General features: G+C 45.0%; 1 protein-coding gene across 1 annotated transcript in view; it reads left to right on the forward strand.

The window, feature by feature from the left end:
* The window catches only part of CMTM7 (CKLF like MARVEL transmembrane domain containing 7), a 33,589-nt gene extending 17,712 nt beyond the window's left edge, over positions 1–15,877 (forward strand). The window contains exons 2-5 of the mRNA XM_083188655.1: positions 533–706; positions 9,819–9,917; positions 14,111–14,192; positions 15,517–15,877. Coding sequence (XP_083044781.1) covers positions 533–706; positions 9,819–9,917; positions 14,111–14,192; positions 15,517–15,530 — 369 coding nt within the window. The 3' untranslated portion in view covers positions 15,531–15,877. The remainder of the gene's footprint in view (positions 1–532; positions 707–9,818; positions 9,918–14,110; positions 14,193–15,516) is intronic.
* The last annotated feature ends 8,133 nt before the right edge of the window (positions 15,878–24,010 follow it).

Consider the following 24,010-nt stretch of genomic DNA (forward strand, 5'->3'; position numbering starts at 1 on the left):
GTAAGGGGGGTGGGGGGCGGTAGAGGGTCGGTGCGGGGCGGCGGGGGGTCGCGTTGGGCTTCTATGGGGCATCTCCAGATTTTTCCCCCTTTAAAAAAAAAAAAACAACAACAACATTAAAATATAAAAAAATAAATTTTGTGATCTATTCGGCTCATACCGCTATGTGTGCGCATGGTTGCAAAAATCGCTCCATTCCCTGGAGATTAGCAACACTGTTGAGTTGCACTGACCCAACTCCCCAGCCCAAACCTAAATAATTAAACCCATAATAGTTCCCACAAGTCGCATGTTCTCTATTCTTTGATCCAACATCAATAGATACTCATTGAATATGATTTAAAAATAATTACGGTTGACAATGTTTATTTCATTGAGGTTTCTACTTGCACCATTGAAATTATTTTGGCATTTACTTCAACGCAAAAAAAAAACAAAGCCTAAAATCTGCTGTATTTACCGATAAAATGAAATGTTCCTGTAACTTGTGAGAGTTGCTGTAATTTCTTGTTTTTGTTTTGTTTTCTTCTAGCTGTGTTTGCTGATCGCCTTTCTTTGTGTGCGCTTCACCGACTGGCCAGAATACAGTGCTTACCGATATTTTGAAGTGATTACAATTTGCTTCATGATATTAATAATCATCTTGTATGTGGTGAACCTCTTTCGGATCTACAGAATGCTGACCTGTGTGTCCTGGCCCCTAGCGGTAGGTACAGTAACTTGTTTATAAACAAATGCCGGTACTTGTGTAATATCTGGGCGCCCGATTTTTTTTCATTGCATGCCACTACTTAAGGCATGCGATGGGACCAGATTTTCGGGATTTTTGGACGTTCCCTGTACAATGTAAAAATCGGTCGCATGGCATGCGATACGACCGACCCGATCTTTACATTGGACCCAATGTTAAATGCCCCCCCCCCAGACCCGATTTTTAATTGTATACCCACCCTGATGGTTAATTATTACGTAAAATGCCCCACCATTGTTAATGCCACCCCACGCCACCAACCCGAAGCGTGGCGAGCGGCGGCGGTACGCGTCCTCCGACCTTTTCATACCCCCCAGTATCCACGTCGGTGTGGAGTTGATTTCTCTTTCAATGGTCCTGGTGACACAGTTCAACATTGGGATGTAGGAGGGTCCGTAGGAGCCAGGCACCTATCCTAAAGTTTAGAGGGTAGGCTCCTCCCCTACTGCATCCCAGACTCTTCAGTTTGTGTTAGGTGCCCACTGGAGTGGGTGCTATTCTAAAGGGCTGCGGGAGCAGCCGAAGGATTAGAGTAGTTAGGGTTTTTTATTATTTTATTAACTTTTCACTCTAGCTAGGTAGGCACAGTGTGAGGATTCTCATTAGTGAATCCTCACACTGCTAGCGCAGCAGGAGCTCACAGAAGCACGTCCTGTCAGCTCGCTGTGCACAGGGAAGACGCTGTCTGGCCTCCCTGTGCAGCGCTTACAGCTTCTTTTAAGAAGCTGCCTGGGCTCCGGAGCGCTCTGAAACCGGCTTCACGCTAGGTGGGGATCATGGGGGACAGGCGCTCCGTGATGGCGACGGCCATTTTCTGCGGAGCTTACACACTGAGCTCCTATCTGAGAGGACAGCAGTGTGTTACAGGCATGTTCCAAGTGGTCCCCAGCTGAGGGGGAGATACTGGAACTAGGAGATCCTACTAAGGGAGCGGCTGTCTGGGGGTGGTTGGCGCCAAAAGTCACGGACCCCGCAGCAGCAGCAGGTACTTGGTCTCTTCCCTCACTCTGTTTTTGGCGCCATTCGAAACGCTTGCAGCGGAGTTGAGCTGGCTGACAGATCCTGACAGAGTGATTGGATTTCCTGGGCATCGCTTTCCCTATTCTGAAGACTACAGACAGCTAAGTGACTGAGTACATTGGCTTTGTGTAAACGCCTGTACATTTTGCGCTGTGACTGTGTTATTTGTGAACATCATGTCTGTGCATCAGTCTGTGGTTTTGGGGGAGGGAGCCCCAGATACATTGAGCGCTTGCAGTGTTTGCACACTGAAATTTATCCCTGAGCAGATGGCCAAGGGGGGCTTTTGTATTGCTTGCGCTGCTGTTAAACCCATGGGGAGTGAACCCCAGAGGGTAGAGCAATTGGAACCCGCGTGGGCCCAGTGCCCTGGGCAGGTCTGTAAATGCTTTAGTGCAATTGCTGGACAGAGTGATGTCTTGGTAGATACTCAGAGACCTATGTCATCATCTCAGCAGTCCTCTGGCTCCTTGCCTCTTACCCAGGCAGACCCTGCTTTCCTACAGGTGATGCAGGATACTGCAAAAGGGATTAACAGGTTTAGTGAATTGCTAAACAAGATTGATGTGGATGCTGTGGGGACCCCTAAAAGGTCTTACTCAGTGCCTTTATTGGTTGATGAGGAGGAAGGAGCATATGCAGACATTCCCTGGGAGCAGGGTGATGATTCTGAGGATTCCTCAGCCGCAGGGGTGGAGGATTTGATTACTGCTGTTAAACAGGCTTTAAATTTGTCTGTGGAAGATAAAACTCCTGCAAAAGGTGTATTTAAACGGCAGCGTAAGGAAGCTGTTACTTTCCCTTCAGATGAAGGTTTACAGGACTTATTGGAAGGGGCTTGGAAAATGCCCGATAAAAGACTGCAGATGCCTAAGAGATTCTTAAGTCTGTACCCCATGCCTGAGTCTCATGCAGATCTCTGGGAGAAAGTTCCAGTGGTTGATGCTTCTGTGGCACGGTTGTCAAAAGCTACTGTTTTACCAGTGCAAGGGGGAGCAGCTTTTAAGGACCCCGTAGACAAAAAGCTGGAGGGTAACCTAAAAGCAATATTTGAAGGAGTGGGATACACCCTACGTCCTCTGATTGCTTCAGCCTGGGTCTCTAAGGCCATGATTGTATGGGCCAATGATTTGTGCACCATTTAACATGCTGACCCTTGTGTGTTATTGCTTGCGGAGAAGCTGAAAGCAGCAGCAGAGTATGTGCTAGAGGCTGAGGAGGAAGCTCTCAAAATGGCTGCTAGAGTTTCCACAGTGTCTGTCAATGCCAGGAGAGTGCTCTGGCTTAAGGCTTGGGAGGCAGATAACGAGTCTAAGAAGGCCTTAGAAGGATTAGCTTTTAAAGGAAAGCTGTTATTTGGCTCTGAACTGGAAGAGATTATTAAACAGGCCACAGGTGGCAAAAGTACTTTCCTGCCTGCCCCTGCAGCCAAGCAGACATCAAGATTTTCTGCTTTCAGGCCGTCCTTTCGGCCCTCCCCTAGAGGAGGTGCGTCCTTTCGAGGACAGTCTTTTAGGGGAAAGTTTCAGTCCTCCAGGGATAAGCCCCAAAGTCAAATTTGGTTCCTTTCATAAGAAACCAAACACCAAAGGAGAGGACAAACCCTCCGCATGACTGCCAGGGGATTGGCCCGGCGGTGGTCAAGGTGGGGGGGCGTCTGTCACCGTTCAGGGACGCATGGGCATTGTTAGACCAGGATGCCTGGGTATTAAACATTATATCCCAGGATTACAAAATTCCCTTCAAAGGTCTTCCTCCGAGAAAATTCATTCCCACACCACTACCAAAGGAGGCTCGGCTCCGTGCGGCTCTCTTGGGAGCGGCTCACTCTCTTTTAGAGAAGGGTGTGGTGATCCCGGTCCCCAGAGCGGAGTGGAAAAGAGGCTTTTTTGGTGCCCAAACCAGACGGGTCTTTCAGACCGATTCTGAATTTAAAGACCATTTCAAATGGAGTCTCTACGGTCAGTGCTGCTAAGCCTGGACCAGGTAGAATGTTTGGCATCCATGGATGTCCAGGACGCGTACCTTCATGTCCCTATACACCCAGAACATCAGGCTCTGTTGAGGTTTGCGATAGGAGACCTGCACTTGCAATTCCAGGCGTTGCCCTTCGGACTGGCCACAGCACCAAGGGTATTCACCAAGATAATGTCTGTAATGGCGGCTGTGCTTCGACTGAGGGGAATCACTGTGATTCCATATTTGGACGACCTGCTGTTCAAAGCAGAGTCAGCAGACATGTTGCAGAGTCACTTGGCAGAAGCCATCAATTTTTTGCAGGCTCACGGCTGGCTTTTAAACTTACAAAAGTCTCAGTTGGTGCCGTCACAGAGACTCTAATTCCTGGGAGTGGTGCTGGATACCCACCTACATCGGGTATTTTTACCAGAGGCAAAAGCCAGGGATCTGGCTGCCTTGGTCCAGGTGATTCTCGGCTCTCGGAGCACATCAGTATGGAGGTGCCTCAAGCTGCTGGGGAAGATGGTGGCGTCTTTCGAGACGTTGCAGTTCGCCAGGTTCCACTCTCGAGTGTTCCAGTGGAACATTTTGACGACTTGGTCAGGAAACACACAAACTATGAAGACGGAACAGATAGTGTTGTCTTCAGAAACTCGATCCTCCCTGAAATGGTGGACAGAGGTGGATTCCCTTCAGTGGGGTCGGTCCCTGCAGTCCTGGAGCTGGCTGGTAGTCACTACCGACGCCAGTCTCAGAGGCTGGGGGGCAGTAGTCTTGGACTTGCGTCTGCAAGGCTTGTGGACACCAGAGGAGTCTGCCTTACCGATCAACATCTTGGAACTGAGAGCTGTGTGGAAGGTGATTTCTCTGGCGGGAAAAAGGTTACAGAGGCTGCCGTTAAGGATTCAGACCGACAACGCCACAGCTGTGGCATATCTGAATCGCCAGGGAGGCACACGCAGCAAGCTGGCTATGTGGGAGGTGTCCCGAATCTTCTTGTGGGCGGAACAGAATGTTCCAGCATTATCAACAATATTCATTCCAGGAGTGGAGAATATAGAGGCCGACTTCCTGAGCAGGGAGGAGCTGATGGAAGGAGAATGGAGTCTGAACCCACAAGTATTTCACCAGATTACAATGAGGTGGGGAACTCCGGATGTGGACCTGATGGCATCCAGGTTCAACCATCAGGTACCCAGGTTTTATGCCAGGACGAGGGATCTACTGGCAGAAGCAGTGGATGCCATGACTATCCCCTGGGAGGGGAATCTTCTTTATGTTTTTCCACCAGTTCCAATGCTGGCAAGAGTGTTGAAAAGAATACAGGCCCAGACAATTCCTGTAATTTTAGTGGCCCCGGATTGGCCAAGGAGGTCCTGGTACTCGAGACTTCAGAGATTGTCTGTGGACTCGTGGCGTCTACCTCTGAGGTCAGACCTTCTAAGACAAGGACCGTTCAACCATCTGGATTCAGCTCGATTAATTCTGACGGCCTGGTTGTTGAAACCGCCATTTTGAGGAATAAAGGATTCTCAGAGGCGGTGGTTTAACACAATGATTAAAGCCAGAAAGTCAGTATCTTCTGCAAATTATTATAGGGTCTGGAAGTCCTATATTCGATGGTGTGAAAGGCAGAAGTCACACACATCACGCTTTAAATTGGCAAAATTGTTGGAGTTTTTGCAGGATGGCTTTTCCTCCAGGTTAAGCCTTCAGTCACTCAAGGTACAGATCTCGGCCTTGTCTATTTACTTCCAGAGAAGGATTGCTTTAATACCGGAAGTACAGACCTTCCTGCAGGGGGTGTCCCGATTGAAACCTCCCTACAAACAACCAGTAGCACCATGGGATTTATCTCTGGTTTTGGAGTGCCTTCAGAAGGCACCTTTTGAACCATTAAGGTCAGCTGACCTTAAATTCCTTACATGGAAACTGGTATTTTTGTTGGCAGTGGCGTCAGCAAAAAGAGTATCGGAGTTGGGGGCATTGTCATGCAAGTCTCCTTTCCTTATATTTAATGATGATAGGGCTGTTCTTCGGACAGTACCCCAATTTTTACCGAAAGTAGTCTCTGCTTTTCGTCTAAATCAGGAGATAGTTCTGCCTGTGTTTCAACCCCCAGAGGGTTCAAGGAAAAGGGACAAATTGAGGAATTTGGATGTTGTGCGCGCCTTGCGCGTTTATGTGGACAGAGTTAAGAGTGTCAGAAAGACTGACACCTTGTTAGTTTTGTATGACATACACAAAATTGGTTGGCCTGCTTCTAAGCAGACCATTGCTAGGTGGTTGCGCTCTGTTATAGCGTTTGCATATACTAAAGTTGGTAGGCCTGTACCGGCCAGGATTAATGCGCATACCACCAGGTCGGTTGCCACCTCTTGGGCGGTTCGACATGGGGCAACAGCTGAGCAGGTTTGCAGGGCTGCCACTTGGTCATCTGTTCATGCCTTTGCCAAATTCTATAGGTTCCATGAGTTCGCTTCTGAGGACGCATCATTCGGGCGAGCAGTGATGAGAGCTGAAGACCTGAGCGTACCCACCCAAAGGACCGGCTCTGGAACGTCCCACTGTTGAGCTGTGTCACCAGGACCATTGAAAGAGAAAAAGGGATTTTTGTAAGAACTTACCGTTCGAATCCCTTTCTCTGATATGGTCCTGGTGACACAGCGATCCCTCCCTTATGCTCAGTAAGTCTGCCAGGTTCATGATGTTTTATGTTATATGGTTAAAAGTTGTTTTTGAAAAATGTGCATATAATGTGTGCAGGCGTTTGTACTGAGTTAATGTATTCCAGTGGCTTTGAAAGATTGAACTGAAGAGTCTGGGATGCAGTAGGGGAGGAGCCTACCCTCTAAAGCTTTAGGATAGGTGCCTGGCTCCTACGGACCCTCCTACATCCCAATGTTGAGCTGTGTCACCAGGACCATATCAGAGAAAGGGATTCGAACGGTAAGTTCTTACAAAAATCCCTTTTTTATATAGTGTGGCGAGCCCGAAGCGTGGCGAGCGGACGTGGAATACGAGCCCGAAGCGTGGCGAGGGGACGTGGAATACATGTGAAGTAATCCGCGTGCGCTCGTCACGCTTCGGGCACGGTGGCTCGCTGCGCTCGCCACACTATGTAAAGTCAACTCCACGCCGATGTGGATAGTGGGGGTATGAAAAGGTTGGAGGACACGTACTGCCGCTTCTCACGTGCTCGCCACGCTTCGGGTTGGCGTTGATCGTGGGGTGGCGTTAACAATAGGGGGCATTTGACCTACTCATTATCCATCAGGGTGGGTGTACAATCAAAAATCGGGTCTGGGGGGGGCATTTAAAATAGGAATCAGGCCCAGATAATACACAAGTACCCAAATGCCTATGACCATCGCAGCAAAAGTGATTAATCCTACAATTAAATGTGACAGGGCCATGTTCCCGTGGGAATCCCTGTTAAAACTGTCAGCATTGTTTGGAGTAATAAGTAATAGTTAGTGTTATATTGGTACTTCTGTATTATCTGGGCGCCCGATTTTTTTTTTCACTGCATGCCACTACTTAAGGCATGCGATGCGATTTTTCATTGAAAAGACCGATGTTTTTTAATTGTATAGTCAACCATGGGTGATTTCATACCCCCACTATCCAACTACGCATGGAGTTGATTTTATATAGTGTGACGAGCACAGCGAGCCACCGTGCCCGAAGCGTGGCGAGCGGACGCTGATTACTTTACATGTATTCTGCGTCCCCTCGCTGCGCTCGCCACACTATATAAAATCAACTGCATGCGTAGTTGGATAGTGGGGGTATGAAATCACCCATAGTTGACTATACAATTAAAAATCGGGTCTTTACAATGAAAAATCGCATCGCATGAATTGTATGCCACTATATTGCATGCGATACATAAGTACCGTTATATTTGAATAAGTGAAGGACAAGGCACAGCAAAAAGATGTCTGTAATGACTTAATACTTATCATTTTATGTTGTTGCCCCTAGATCTCTAGCAATGTGCATTGGTTAATGGATTAATTGCCGAAATGTGCACTGGTCACTGAGGATTTGGTCACAATGACAGAGTTCATGCAAAGTAGGGTCCTCATTCTGGTCTGTTTGGAACGGGGTGAATTCGGCCCAGTTCTGATGTTTAGGGCCCAGCGCATGGGCTTTTATGCGCATGTGCATCTTCCCTTGCATAGTCGCTGAGCCGTTTGCAGGGATTTGGGCAGGCTGGGGGGCAGACGGTGGCAGGGACTGGGGTACGTGGACAGGCCAGTGCCTGCCAGGGCGGGAGGTTGACTTCGCAGGCCGTCAGTCACCTTCCCTGTTTTCGACGGGCACACGCATATAGAAGTCAGATCAGACTGACTTTTACTTGCGAAGCTTGGGGGAAATCATTTCGAGCCTCACAGATTACCACGCAAACCAGAATTATCCCCAAGGTGCACATCGTACTGAAGCAGTGCAGGAACAAGATCTCATAGACCTGACTCTCTCTTCCATACTCTATCCTTACACAGCTGGTGAGACATTTATGTGTGGGGCTCTCCCCTCACAATAAATTATACACGGTTTCTGACCTCTCATCACAATATGCAACAGTTCTTCTCTGATAGCATGGGGTGTATGTATTGGGACTTTTCCTTTATTTCAGGTGCCATCATTAGTTCCTGTACCCTCATAAATGGCCACTGTGCTCTTTTCTTCATTGGGGCTATTCAGTTGCCTCATTCACTCCAGAGTTGTGATGTCTGCCAGCAGCTATCTCCTTATACTTGGCTGCTGCGTTTATATGTGGGTACTCTGTGGTTGTCACTTACACTTTGAGGCTCTTCATGGGGGTTCATTCTAGAATACAGGGTGCACACATAGGGGTAAATTTATCAAGATGGGAGTTCTACTGAAGGTGGGATGTTGCCCACACCAGCCAATCAGATTTGCCCCATAATGTGCTTTAAATAGATTGTTATTGTAGCTACGGTACCTCTTGTGCAGCTGCACACTGCTACTGAGGTCTGGTATGCCAACCAATGCCTGCCGCAAGTGCTGGAACCCATTTCCAGGTGCCGTCCAATAACTCTCGCTTGTAGTGCCCTTCTCCATCACAACAGTGCACCTGCCAGCAAGTGGTGGATTTTGTGGTACATGAACACATCCAAGACCTTGGTCATTCACCCTTCAGTACATACCTGGTCCCCTGTGAATTATTTGTGGACCTACAAATCAAGCGCAGGATGCATGTAGAAGACATACCTGCATCGTACATGAAACTTTGCATGGACTCATCTGGCGATTTACTATGAAAAAATTTAATGTTCGTTTTGTAAATAAAAAAACTTTTTGTGCATCTGCAAACTCAATGCACACACCTCCATATTCCTGCCATAAATGATCGCTTTTCTGGCGTCTGAGTGGTTTTCTTTTCGGACACTTTTAATATGGTGTATTTACACCCTGGGATGCTCACTCCTTTATTTAAATACTATAGACTGTTGAGAGGCGACCCTGGGAACTCCTCTTCCTCAGGCTCTGGCTGATATGTTCCTCTCTGTTCTCAATGTGGGGGAAGTCATCATGGCTCTGTGTAACTCACACCGCAACTCTTTCTCTGACAGGAATATCACATCGAGCTGTATCACTTCACCAATCTACTCACTGACACAGTGATGGCTAACCTTGGCACTCCAGCTGTTGTTGAACTACACATCCTAGGATGCCCTGCTACAGTTTTACTATTTGGCCATGCTGAAACTGACGCAGGGGATGCTGGGATGTGTAGTTCAACAACAGCTGGAGTGTCAAGGTAGCCATCACTGCACTAACATTACAAACAGAGCTGTATCACTCCACCTTTCTCCTCAGTGACCAGTCACACACTGAGCTCTGCTCTCAGTGATGTTATATATGTAATACGGTCATTCTTGTAAATAGTCATGCATTAGGTGGGATCATTTTATCCAGTTTGTAAATTAAATTCACCTCTATGTGTAGCACAATGCAATGGGAAAGCAATTCTTTAAAACTGTCATTTGCTGAACTTCTATAAACAAATTTGAATATAGTGATTAAAGTCCTTGTCATATTTGGAATTTTGTTTTAGGAGCTGTTGCACTACGCCATCTGTACTTTCCTGCTCTTCGTTGGCTCTATTGTGGCTGCTGTCAAAAGTCATGGTATTGGTGGATTAGTTGTTGGTTCGGTAAGATATACTTCCAAATTCAGTGTCAGTCTAATATTGATACTGATTGTATCAACTTTGCATGCGGCTGAATCATGTAAGTGAGATGCTTGAGTGGGATTAGGAATGCCTATTAAAAATACATGGATCAATACAGTATATATAATGCAGTTCAGGAGGATGCATTTAGGTGTTCTGCGTCCAAGGGGGTTATTCAATCTGTGCCACTATTTCCGCCGACGGGAAATAGCGGCACTCGCCTATTCAATGCTGCCGTAACCGACAGCATTGAGGCCGTCAGATCCCACTTTCGACAAAAGTCTGGTCTGTTTTGTCAGAAACGGCTGCAAATTGTTGAAGTCACGGCTGTTTTTCAATAATCCACGGCCATTTTTGCCAATCCACAGACTTTCCAACGCTCGACATTCGGTACATTGAAATCTGACTGTCGAGTTGGAACAGAAGAAAATGGCCCAGGATTTCGACTGTCAGGAAGTTCCGATAGTCTGAATACTGGATTGAATACACCCCTTAAATAAACCGATGTATTCCCCAATAATGGAATTCCTATATATTAAATAAAATCTACCATCACTTCCACATCTTTTGTCGCTGTACTTCATTCCCCACAACTCACTGCAAAATCCCCTTGCTTAATAATGGCATTACTAAACCATTCATACATACATTTCCTCACTTAATAATCTTAAATGGTTTTCTGTACCATAAACTATAACTTAAATCTACGAATGTGGCTGCTACATTGAATTTTCCTAATGGTGCTACTAATGCTGCACTTACTAATGTCAGTGAGTAGTAGATGATGGTTGGTATGAATTAAATAAAAAAGGCATTTCTATGTCACAATGTAATTTCCTACATCTCTTATATAGTCTCTATATACCTCCACAATATTAAGGTCTGATAATATCCTGCATCTATCATCCTCCCTAATTACAGCTTTCCACCTTCAACTCATTTACCATTTACCACACTGCCTCGTCCAGCGTTCAAAGGGGGCCATTTATCAATGATCGCATTTGCAAAGCGATATGATCGCATTTAGGCGCAAACATTGTACTCAGATCGGGTGAATATACCACTCTCCACAGGCAGGGACACATGCCCACAAAATGCTGAGTGTGTGCCTGGCGCTTCTCCACAAGCATGGTCATTCTGTCCACAATGCACAGGGGCCATTTCCAACAGAGGGTTCCTGGGAAATCCTGCCAGAACTATATATAAAGTGTAGAAAATGTTTTGCATTCTCGATATTCAAAAATCTTTCAGCGTCACATCCCCCATAGAAACCTATGTGTGACGCTGCAGCTGGCAGCATACTTACATTGTCACTTAACAGTTCTTAAAATATAAATTTTTCCCATTTCCTTTGTTTACTTCTGTTTTAGCACTAGCTGGATGACCAAGTCATGATGTATTATTAATGCAGTCCTAGAATAAGTATATTAACCCCTTCCCGACTGCCTTTTATGGTAATTTTTTTTTTTTTTTCCTCCTTGCGTTCAAATAAGCGTAACTTTTTTAATTTTCCGGCTATATAGACACATGTGGGCTTTTTTTTTGCGGGACAAGTTGTACTTTTTAATGGTACCATTTACTATACCGTATAATATTCTGGGGAATCAGGAAATAATTAAATGTGGGGTAAAAAGAAAAAAAAACGCAATTCCACAATTTTGCGCTGGTTACGGTTTTTTTGGAGTTCATAGTTCGTTTAAAATGATGGGTTATCTTTATTCTATGGGTCGTTACGATTCCGGTGATACCAAACTTATATAGTTTTCGTTACATTTTACCACTAAAAAAAAAAATAGAAAATGTTACGGTTTTTCGAATTTGCGTCGCGTCGCCATGTTCTGCGGCTTATAACTTTTTTATTTTTCCACCTACGGACCTGGGTGAGGGCTCATTTTTTGCGGGCTGAAGTGTACTTTTTAATTAATACCATTATGGGATATGGGCGACTTTTTGATCTCTTTTAGCTATTTTTTTTTGGGTAGGCGATGCGACCAAAAAACGTAGTTTTGGCGTTGGGGATTATTTTCCGTTTACGCCTTTAACCGTGCGGGATAACTAATGTTATATTTTAATAGATCGGACTTTTAGGAACGCGGCGATACCAAATATGTTTATTTTTTTTTTTTATTTTGGAAATGGTGAAAGGGGGGTGATTTGAACTTTTAATATTTTTTTATTTTTTTTTTATTTTTAAACTTTATTTTTTTTATTTTTTTACTTTTACTACAAGGCCCCCTAGTGTACTTGACCACTAGGGGGCGCGATCGCCTGTACTAGGTTCAGCCATAGAGCTCTATGGCTGAACGTAGTGATTTTATGCACTTCCTATTACATCCTGCCTCAGGCAGGATATGATAGGTATGCAGACACGGCCAGCCCAGGGGTCTACATTAGACCCCTGGCTACCATGGCAACCGATCGGCACCCTCCGATCTCGCTGCGGGGGGCCCCGATCGGCGCCGGAGGGGGGCGCCCCCCCTCCGATCAGCTATTTAAGCACTGCGGTCGCTTTGCCCGCGGTGCTTAAAGGGTTAAACGGCCACGATCGGCGAACTCGCCGCTCGTGGCCGTGAGAGCAGGGACCTGGCTGTAATATACAGCCATTACCTGCTCTCTTTCAAGCCAGCTCACTCCGTGAGCTGACTTGATTCCCCGGCAACCGACATATGACGTAAATGTACGTCATATGTCGGGAAGGGGTTAAACTAGTCCATTGCCCAAGATTAACAATGATTTTCTGTCTCTGCTTAGCACAGAAAAATATCTCTGTGCAGTTTATCATTCAATAAATTGATTATTCAGCTACCCAGCAATACTGGCAATACATTCTCGGTGTTGGCTACCGCAATCTTCTGATATATTAGTTCTGGCAGGATTCCCCAGGAACCCTCTGTTGGAAATGGCCTCAGCACATGTATACCCTGGCATTACCAGCCAGACATGTGTAGTGGTACTGGTAGTCAGCCATTTAATTTCCACTTTCATAAAAAAAAATGGAAAGTAATAAAGTTTTAAAATGTAAAGCAATATACAAATTTATCTGGGTTCCTTATAATAAGGGAAATGTGAGATTTGCAAATCAAGGATATGAACTAGCAAAAATCACATAATTAAAACATCCATTTTATAGGATTGGTAATTGTGGCTATTAATATTCCACCACCTCTTGGTTGATACCACTTTTCTTATTGTCTTGAAAACCCAGAGTTTTTGCACATAAACGTACATCAACTGGGGTTTTTGCCCAGTGAAAAAGGGTCCCATCAGACCTGGGACCTGTTATCAGCATTGGGGATGGGCCAAATTGAAAGGGGTCTGTTACAGCTGTCACTGGGGAGTGAAAGATAACAGCCCACCCTGGATTCGGGATTGAGAAACTGTCAATCCGGGATTTCCTGAGATTGGCCTCCTGATATGCCCAATAATTAATAAATTGCCTCTAGATATAGTGGAAATGTGCAGCGGCATGCGGTGGAGGAGGCAAGGTGACTCATCGTGCCGGGGAGGAGGTGGGTAATGAGTGTCCGGGCAGATGCGGTGGCGTGGGAAACAGTGTGTGGCTGCGCAGTGTGATGTGATCTCTAACATCATGCTGTGCAGCCACACAACCTTGTTGCCAGGCAGCGCAGCGTGATGTTAGAGGTCCGCCGAGTCTGCCCGGACTCCAAGTTACCCGCCTCCACCCCGGCCCGCTCAGCGCTACACGGGAGAAGGGGATGAAATCCCTGGATTCAAATCCTGGCCAAAAATGCTGATCCCGGGATTGGTATCCCTAGTCTGGTGGTTCCTATTTTTGCACCATCCTTACTATATGGGGAGACATTAATCTCTCCCTGCCCATGTCGCTGGTGACATCAGACACCCTCCGTACCAACACCCCACACCACTGGAGTTTCTGGGATTTTGGTGGAAAATGGGTATTAGTTAATAGAAAAGAAACTATATATTTTCTTATAACCATATTAATAATCTGTACTTATTTTTAAAGTAAATAATAGTTCCTCCTAAACTATCCTTTTGCCTGACACTCCCTTAAGAATCAGGGTCTCTGTGACGATCATGAGAAGGTGTCGGTATAACTAAGTAATTGCCATTCGACAGGATTTATATCAGTTTTGTATAAATAAGTTTGATCTGTTTGGTTTCATAAATATTCTGTGTATTCTCATTTTTAGGTCTTTGGATTCATGGCTACGTTGCTTTGTGTTGTGGGCATGGTGCTGTCCTATAAGGTATCCTTTGTAGCACAATCTAGTGGTAAGTTGTGGTATAAGAGAAAATGAAAAGAATAATGTACCTTAATGAAAAGCCATAGATATGGATTTGGGGGTTGGCCTATTGTAAAATATGTTCCTTGAAGGGCAGTACAAAAACCTATACAAAACAGGACGCTTATTGATTTACTTTTTTCAGGTGCGGGTTTATTTTTAATATATCATATATGTGTTTCAAAGTTTTAAACTAGATATAGCTAGAAAATATGTCTAAAAATAGCCATAGATGTTGCCACTGAATAATGCTCCCTGAGGATTGGATACCTGGGCATTCAAATACTGGTCCAGGGAGAGACCTCATGCACCTTCTGATGAAACTGCCTTTCTCTATGCAGCGGAGAAATGCATTAAGGATAATATACCACAGCCGGGACACATTCCCTTCCACCTGTGGGCTTTTGTGATGTCAGCACCCTCCCTCTGTGACATTGCTGATCAACACACTTCTGGCCGCAGCCTGCGAGTGAGAGACTTAATGAGTCGGGGTGTGGTGTTGAGCTCCACTCACGGTCATGTTCCATCCTCGGTCACTCGACATAGCCACAGAGAAGTGACAGCCACTCTTCCGTCTGCTGCACTATGCTCAGCACACAATTTTATTCTCCCACCATGCCCTAGTGGATGGTAGGGCATGAAATACCGCCTATTGGCACATGTCGGCTAAAAAGACAGTGAAAAACCCAATGTCGACCTAGACACTGTCGAACTAATGACCTTTTGACCTAGAACCGTGTCGACCTAGACCAATGTCGACCTAATGACTGTCGACCATCATGCTGTAGACCAAATGACCGCATTCCGTATATATAAATGTTTTATGCTAATAAAATCATAAGTATGTAGTTTTAGCTCATTTGATTTCCTAAACTGAGACTATAAAGTTATATTTGTAATGTGATTTGTTTTAAATTAGTTCACATTTTAGGTTTGCGCCCAATTTTCCTTTAGTTGTATTTATTTAAAATAATTACTCTTATCAGTAGCCGGCAAGAAAACAGACCAGCAATCCAGACTACTGATCCTCTATATTATAAACCAGAATGCTTACTGCATTAAAGACAACTACAAAACATTTTCTCCAAGGCTTGTTCTATTTCCGATAGTTACTGCACACTAGAATTTGTAACATTGACTACAGCAAGGCATTCTGGCCAGATGGGTGTTTAACTGAACCTCTGTGGTATCATGGATCGTATGTTACGTAATTGTCGTTGTTTAGCATCATACTTACATATGGTTCTTTAAGGTTCTCTGGGCGAGTGTAACATTTACTGTCCATGTCTTATGCCTGCAATATCTTGTTCCAGGTGTCCCATTATGACTATCCAACCAGCTGAAAATTCCAGAGATGAAATGAGACTAAAATGAACCTGCAATAATACTTGCATCTAAGCGCCGTTTGCACTATGTGAGAATTCGTCACTGAACAAATTACACAGAGCTGATTGATGGCCATCTGTAGTGTATGTTGGAACATTTAAGGCAGCTTCATTGTATCAGTGAATGATGGGTTCTGCTGTCTTTCTGCCGATGTGATCGCCGATCTTGGGGTTAAGGACAAGTCCCCTGAACTTTTAATTTTTTTTTATAACTTCAGTATTTCTATGGACAAATGATTTATTCTTATGTTCTTCATAAAAATGTGAAATTACAAACTGTCTTTTTCAACTGTCATGTAAATATTGTAACAAAACTACTAGTTTAGCGTAGAAATACAATGATTCTAGGTCTAGAAAGGTTATGAACCTTTTAGATTTTTTTTTTTTCCATCCGCCCCCCACTCGTTCCAGCTCCGGGTGAAACTAAGGGAGGAGCCTCGAGGGAGGAGGTAGGGCTCCTGCATAGGCAGTGGACCTCAGCCCAGTGAGGGCCCAACTCCGGTCCCTGGCATCTCTCTCTCTGACGCTTCCTCCAGCCAGAGCCCCTGACATGCTGCCCTGACTTACTTCTGTGGTGTGCTGCAGGGGAGATGGCCAGTTGAGCCCTTCTACAGCTTCCTATGAGTAGCAATGATTAAGATGGCGTCGCTGATGGCTGCCTAGGTGCTGCGCAGCTCAGCATCTGGAATCAGGTTCCGTGAATAAGTTTATCTATTTCATGTGTGCACGTGCTTCAGGCTTTCCCCCAATCCCCGTGCGTACAGGACGATGGTCAAAGGGAGTGTGCTCCTGCGACCAGCAGCTTCCCCCAGCAGAGTGTCCCATTTTCATCAATAAACAGCGATGATGGAAACTAGACACTCAGCAATTTGGTCACTGAGCTATATATATATATATATATATATATATATATATATATAGCTGAGCTACCAATCACTCTGTGTGTATGGAGCGTTAGGTGTGCTGACATGTATGGTCTGAAATTTCCTGTCAGCATAACCAACCCACAACACATTTCAGCTATAAACCTGTAGCCTTTATGAAGGTGTATGAGGTTGTGACCAAAATGTCCTTATCATATACAGATAACTAATTTAGAACAAATGTAAAACAGCTGATGGACACCAAGGCAGCATTCCATGAAGTAGACCCAATGGTGGAGGGCATATGCATTCCATAGAACAGGAACTACAGATGTAGAAGCTTGTACTCCACCCAACTGAAGTGGTCCTATCTGTACCTAACACATTGTGACCATCTTAAATAAAACACATATATATATATATATATATATATATATATATATATTAAAAACTGCAACAACAAAAAAGTACAAATGATTAAATATTGAATATATTGATTTACCTTTTCAGTTCATTGGGGTCCAATCTTTTTTATTTATATAGTCTCTTTTGGCAAGCCTCGCTTCTGGTAGATATTGTAGCCGCTCACATTTTTTCTACCATGTACAGGTCATTGGTATATTTTGTTTACAGTGAGCCGATAACAATGTCTCGCCCCTTTTTTTTATAATTAGTACTTGTTTAGCTTATGCAAACTTTTAAAAGGTCTGGGTATGTGTGAGCAACATAGAACAGCATACATTGTACCAAATACATAACACAATTTGTTACATGTAATGAATTCCTTCATTGTATATATTTTTCCCCATTTACATTGAACTTACTAGTACCACATTTTATATTCCTGTGTGCAGTGCATAAGGCACATCTGTGAACTCCTATGAGATTCTGCATTTATTACTTTCTGTGGTTTGAAAAGGTGCTACGACTCAATTCTCAGACGATTTCCTCAATAGAGGAGCTTAGGTTTGGGGGTATGAGCGATAAACGGCAAAAAACTGTCTTGACCGTCCATACTCGGTCGGTCGACGGTTCTTTGCTGTTTAATTTTCATCCGACAGGACGGCCTCATATCGGTACAAAAGTGCAGTGTGTACGCACGTTCGACCGATATGCTGCCGTCCTTGCGACTATACTGCCAAAGCTGGAACGCCCATGTGGGCGTTCCAGCTTTGACTACAAAAAAAAAACAGCACCAGGCTGAAAGAGCCGGGGCTGGTATTAAAAAATCAGGAAACCTGACAGGTCCGGGGCTGGTTCCCAAAATACGGGGGACAAAATGACCAGGGGTCCCCTGTATTTTAAGAACCAGCCCCAGGCCAAACCAGCCAGTAGGGTAATGCCACAGCCGGGGGACACTTATTATATAAGGTCCCGCGGCCAAAGCATTCAGCCCTCTGACCGGTCAGCCTGGCCAGGGGTCCTGGGGGAGTAGTCGCAGTAACCCGTCTATATAGAACTTTAGTCAGCCGGCAGGGTGACTAAACTTCTATAGAGACGGGTTACTGCGACTACGTTTTAGTCACCCTTTTACTCATTAAAAAAAAAACTACGTGGGGTCCCCCCCCCACGGCTGTAACCAGCTCCAGGCTGAAGAGCCGGGGCTGGTATTAAAAAATCAGGAAACCAACCAGATAGGGCTTCGCTGATTTTTTTAAAACCAGCCCCAGGCTCCAGGTCCGGGGCTGGTTCCCAAAATACGGGGGACAAAATTACTCCCCCGTATCTTAAGAACCAGCCCAAGGCCAAACCAGCCAGCAGGGTAATGCCACCGCCAGGGGGAGACTTTTTATACAAGTCCCCCCGGCCAAAGCATTCAGCCCTCTGACCGGTCAGCCTGGGAGGGGAGTGGGGACCCCCCCCCTCCAGGACTTACCTGACCAGGCTGAAGCCTGGTGCTGTCCTCGATGCCCCTGGGCGGTGGGCATCGAGCTGATCTTTGTGTAAAAAAATAGGGTACTTATGTATTATCTGGGCTCCCATGTTAAATGCACCCCATTTTTTCATACACCTACTATCCAACTACGCATGGAGTTGATTTTATATAGTGTGGCGAGTGCAGCGAGCCACCGTGCCCGAAGCGTGGCGACGCGGTCTCATAAGAGAAACGGGAGCCCAGATATTCCATAAGTACCAAAAATAGATGAAAAAAACTATTGTTTTTTCCTGTGGAACTATGAGTCCCAGCAAGCCTTCCCCGCAAGCTGGGACTTGGAGAACCACAAGTCCCAGCCTGCGGGGCATTAAAGGGCCCGCTGGGTCTCGTAGTTCCACAGTAAAAACAATAGGTAAATAAATACACACTGACACTTTAGAAAAATAAAAGTTTAATACATACATTACACAAACACACTGATACTTACCTATCTTGATCCCATAGGTAGGTCCCAGGGTCCGGTCCGGTGGCTTGGTTCCGGGGCTCCAGGGCTGAAGAGTCCGGGGTACTGGATCCGTAGTAATCCAAAGGGGGACCTGGGGAAGGAAATCCTACTCCCCTGTCCTCTGGCGTCCACCCCAGCATCTTCACTTCGGCGTCTCTGCTCAAAATGATTTCTGGCCAATCAGGAGCCGAGAAAGTCGGCTCCTGATTGGCTAGAAATCATTTTGAGCAGAGACGACTAGGAAGAAGGATCTCTGCGTCTCTAGTATACAGCGGAGGCAGAGCGGGTACCACAGCAGCCGGGAGCAGCGCGTCTTGAAGTGAAGATGCCGGGGGGAACGCCAGAGGAACTACAAGTGCCAGCAGGCCCTTTAATGCCCCGCATGCTGGGACTTGTGGTTCTCCAACTCCCAGCATGCGGGGGAGGCTTGCTGGGACTCATAGTTCCACAGGAAAAAACAATAGTTTTCTATTTTTTTTACACAATGATCAGCCCGGTGGCCACTGCACAGGGCCACCGGGGACAGCACCAGGCTTCAGCCTGGTCAGGTAAGTCCTGGAGGGGGGGAACCCCTTTATTGGGCGGGGGTCCCCACTCCCCCAGGACCCCTGGCCAGGCTGACCGGTCAGAGGGCTGAATGCTTTGGCCGCGGGACCTTATATAATAAGTGTCCCCCGGCTGTGGCATTACCCTGCTGGCTGGTTTGGCCTGGGGCTGGTTCTTGAAATACGGGGGACTCCTGGTCATTTTGTCCCCCGTATTTTGGGAACCGGACCTGGAGCCTGGGGCTGGTTTTAAAAAATCAGCGAAGCCCTATTTGTCGGGTTTCCTCTTCAGTCTGGTGCTGGTTACCCCCACGCCGATTTTTTTTTTTAATAGGTAAAAGGGTGACAGCTATAATTATGCCCTAACCCAGCCCATTATGATAATTTTGGTCACGTGACGTGTCAATAGCCTAAATCGAGACAGTGTGTACGGTGGTACAATCTTTTTCTTGCGACTGTTTGGACGGGAGTACATCAGACGTCGCAAGTAAAATTGTACAGGTGTGTACGCGCGTGTCGGCTGTTGTTTGTGGACGGTCCGACAGGAGTACAGTCGGCCGAACGGTTGCCAGAAATAGGGATTGTATAGATGTGTACCCAGCTTTAGGTCGACAACTGAATTAGGTCGTCACAAGCCATGTATACCTTTAAAGTGTACTATTGCACTTGCTATGCTTCGGGCACAGTGCTTCACTGAGCTTGGCACACTATTCTATTCTCCCTCCACATGCTAGTGGATGGTAGGGCATTGGGTTTAAAAAAAAAATCATGTCAACCAACTACAGCCAATAATAACTAGAGATGTGCAGATCTGGATTTACCCGGATCTCATTGGCTATATGCTGTCACATGTTTTTGCTCCAAAACATGTGACAGCTGGATAGCCAATCAGATTCCATTTTAAGAGCCGGGTAGTTCCGGACCTGCACATCTTTAATAATAACTGACTGTTCATGTTTTCTTTTGTCCATTTTACATTATTTCTTCTCTTTTAAAAGAGCATCATGTTTTACATATTTTCCTTGATTTTTAGCAATATCTATCATTTTCATTTGCCACCTTTAGCAAGAAATCTATTTGTTCAATGTGCATATTTTGTATAGACCTTCACATATACAGTACATGTTTGCAATGCTACATTTATATGTAATGACATCTATGGTTTACAGCAATACACCTTTCAGAGATCAGACCCGGTAATTTTGAGGGTCTATCAAGCTGGCAAATCCCCACGTCTCAGCCTGATCCTTTGTCCTGGGTCTTTTAACACCCATACAGAAATCCGGGGTTGATGCATGTCCATGTACAAAGAACCCAGTATGATGCATGTGTGCAACTTATTGATTGCACTCAGGAATGAGAAAGTAACTGCAGACTACTTAAGAAATCACCTCTTGAACAAGAATATATAAGTAAATATAGCGGTATTTCCCAATTGACATCCAGGATAGCAGTAGGGAGACCAGCACCAGTCAAAAAAGATCCAAGTTTCAATGCAAGGTGTCGAGGTGCAGTAGCACCAAAATGGGCATCGAGGAGGAGACTATGATGGTGTTCTATGTAATGTATCTGCCTGTTGGGTGTCACGCTTTTCTACTGTTGTGCTGAAGCACAGAAAGTATCATGCTTATAAGAAATGTGCATCAATAAATATGCATTGTAACCTGGATCATTGGTGACTGGTGCTGGTCTCCCTGTTGCTATCCTGGATGTTAATTGGTAAATACCATGTCCCTGTTACCTACCCTATACCTTTGTTGCATCTATACTACCTGTATATATGCTGCCTTTAGAATGGTCTTTAGGGACCGAAACATAGGGAGGCTTGAATGGTACACTCAGGCGTCCCTGGATGCTGGCCACAGGTGTTCAGTCCTGATGTCCTTGATCAAGCTTTTTTGAGAGGAGAGGGAAGGGTTTTTTTGGGTTCCGCACACAGATTGAATATACCCTTTGTTTTTGATTGGTATAGGGTTTTATTTAATGGAAGAAAAAAAACGCCATTTTATTTGAGGTGCTATCTGGGCAATTTGGTTTGGAACTGGTTTAAAAAAAGAAAAGAATTTGCGCGATGGATGCACACCAGAAAGGATGCTTTATTTCGTCAGTTAAAACGTTAAAAAAAAAGTGGTCTCAAAAACTGTTTGGCTGCTACAATATAGCAATAAGGACAAAAATGTGAGATTTCCATGGGTAAATCACTTTAACACAGCAATCCCTGTGATTAGCTCTAGAAGTAAGAAGCTGTGGCCAATGGTGACGTCTGATTCCAGTTTGGGATTGGAAGGCACGACTATCATGAGCTGTTACTGTAGAGGTAGGGACATTAAAGATTTAGTGACGAAAACCAATATAACAGATCTGCATCAACAAACTAGCAAACAGTTTTTAAGACCACGTAAAGGATGCTATAGGTGCCTTGATTGTACTGCCTGTCACTCGATGTCGACTGGCCCTTCGTTTGTACACCCTAGATCTGGCAAGAAATGTGTTATTCAACATAGGGTAACATGTACAAAGAGATTTATTATTTACATGCTCACTTGTCCATGTTCGCTTAGTTACGTGGGCAAAACGTAGAGGACATTGCACGAAAGATTAACGGGGCATAGGTCATCAATTAAGGCAGCCTATGACAAAGGTGGCAGTGATCAGCCACTTGGCCATCATTTCTATCAGGCAAAACATAGCGTGGCATCTTTGAGGAGTATGATCATTGATCATGTGTCGGACACTTTAAGGAGGGGACATCGAGCGCTGAAGCTTCTAAGAAGTGAAGCGTGCTGGATACAAAGGTTGGGTACACTTTCCCCAGGTGGATTTAATGAGATACATGGCTTACATTGTTTTTTGTAATTAAATTGGTCAAGGTTTAGCTAATTTATTTGATAATACTAATGATAAAATGTGATTTAACTTTTGCATATTCTGCTTTAGGTGGTTCATGAGTATCTGCATCTACATCGTAGTGCATATTTTTGTCATAGTGATGTATTATTAACCCTTCATTTTTTGGTGTATTGATGCATCAGTGACTTTTTGTTTAGATGAATATGGTATGTTTAAATAGTGCACCAATAATATTTATGCATGATTATATTGCTTGATACCGTGATGTTTTTAAGAAGTATGTTTTGTTTTGATGGTTACCTAGGTGACCAAGCCTAGTCCCATACACCCCTCCTGCACAGTGTCTATTCACTGTTGACAGTTGATGGGTCCATGGCCAGCAGCTCTCACAGCGCTGGCCATGCCCCCAACAGCCACAAAAAAGGGGGGCATGGCCTTTTGTGAGCATTGCGGTCATAGGGCATGCACTTGTGTCCCTCCTCCACTGCCACCAATGTTGGGAGATATGCATTTATGATTCTTCACATGAAACAAAAGGAGCGTCTGAGGAATGCTCTGAGCAGTGCAGCAATCATGGCAGACAGAGCACGTCACAACACACAGTGCTGACTTTATGATGGTTTCTGCTGTACTGCTGGTGAATTCAGCCTGTGATTCTTCTTCGCCCCTGATCCACAGCAGCTCCCTCACCTCTTCATCACTCCAATAGCCATTTAAAAGAGCAAAGTGTGGAAAATAGCTATACTGTGCTGATAATGCGCTCTGTACAGGAAACACACGTGGCTCAGGCTGGTGACATCCTTTTTCACAGACCCATGTTGAATATCCTAAGTCTGTAGCTTTTAACTGCACAACAACCCCAGTTTAACCCAGGTTCAACTCCAGGGTTGGTCGACCTGGGTTATTGACTAGTGGCATCTTTAACATTGCATGTCGACCTGGCAATAACCCGGGTCCGACTACAGTTATTTATGTGATGTTAAAAAGAGATACTAGACTCTTACACCACCTCCTCTCTCCCCTCCTCTTCTATGATCTCACTCATCCACATCTGCCCAATTTCACAAACTCTGACACTATTTAGCACTAGCTGATCCACCAGGCGTTGCCCGGGAAAACCTTGGGGGTTTTTTTAATTTCCAAAATTGCTGTAAAATGTCGTCTTATGCTGCGTTAAAGGCTCAAGATTGTAATTTATTAAAACCTCCACCATAATGTTAGAATGTGTTTGCATTGATACTCAATGCCAGCAATGAAATCAGGGTTGTTGTTGTTGTTTGAAACGCACCACTCCTGACTTCATAGCTTGTGTGTGTTGATGAATTCCACATCCACTCCTGAGATTGAGCACCTATGACGCATTTATTTTTGTGTGCGTTGTACTGTTTTTTGTGTGTGTTGTAGTGTATGTGGGGGTGTGGTGTGGTGTGTTGTATCTGTTCAATGTGTAAGTGTGTGAGGTGCGTTACGTATAAATGTGTGTGTGCAATGGTCGAAGTGGAATTTTTTAAGTGGGGGTATAGGAAATTGAGGGCTGAAGTTATGTGCACACTCCAAAAAAAGAGGGTGCCACCACTGAAAAGGGGGCATGTCCTTGAGTGTAGTGTACCATGCTGTATGCCCCTTATACCCATTATGCAAAACAGTAGTAGACCCCCTTACACTTGCCCCTTAAATATTATGCAACGCGGAAAGTGCTAAAATTCCCCTTATGCGACACAGAATGAGCAAAAAAATTCACATTATATCACCCGGAATGAGCCAAAATTCATGTTATGACAAA

The sequence above is a fragment of the Crinia signifera genome, chromosome 5 (genome assembly GCF_055691185.1).
Source record: "Crinia signifera chromosome 5, ASM5569118v1, whole genome shotgun sequence".
Lineage (NCBI taxonomy): Eukaryota > Metazoa > Chordata > Amphibia > Anura > Myobatrachidae > Crinia > Crinia signifera.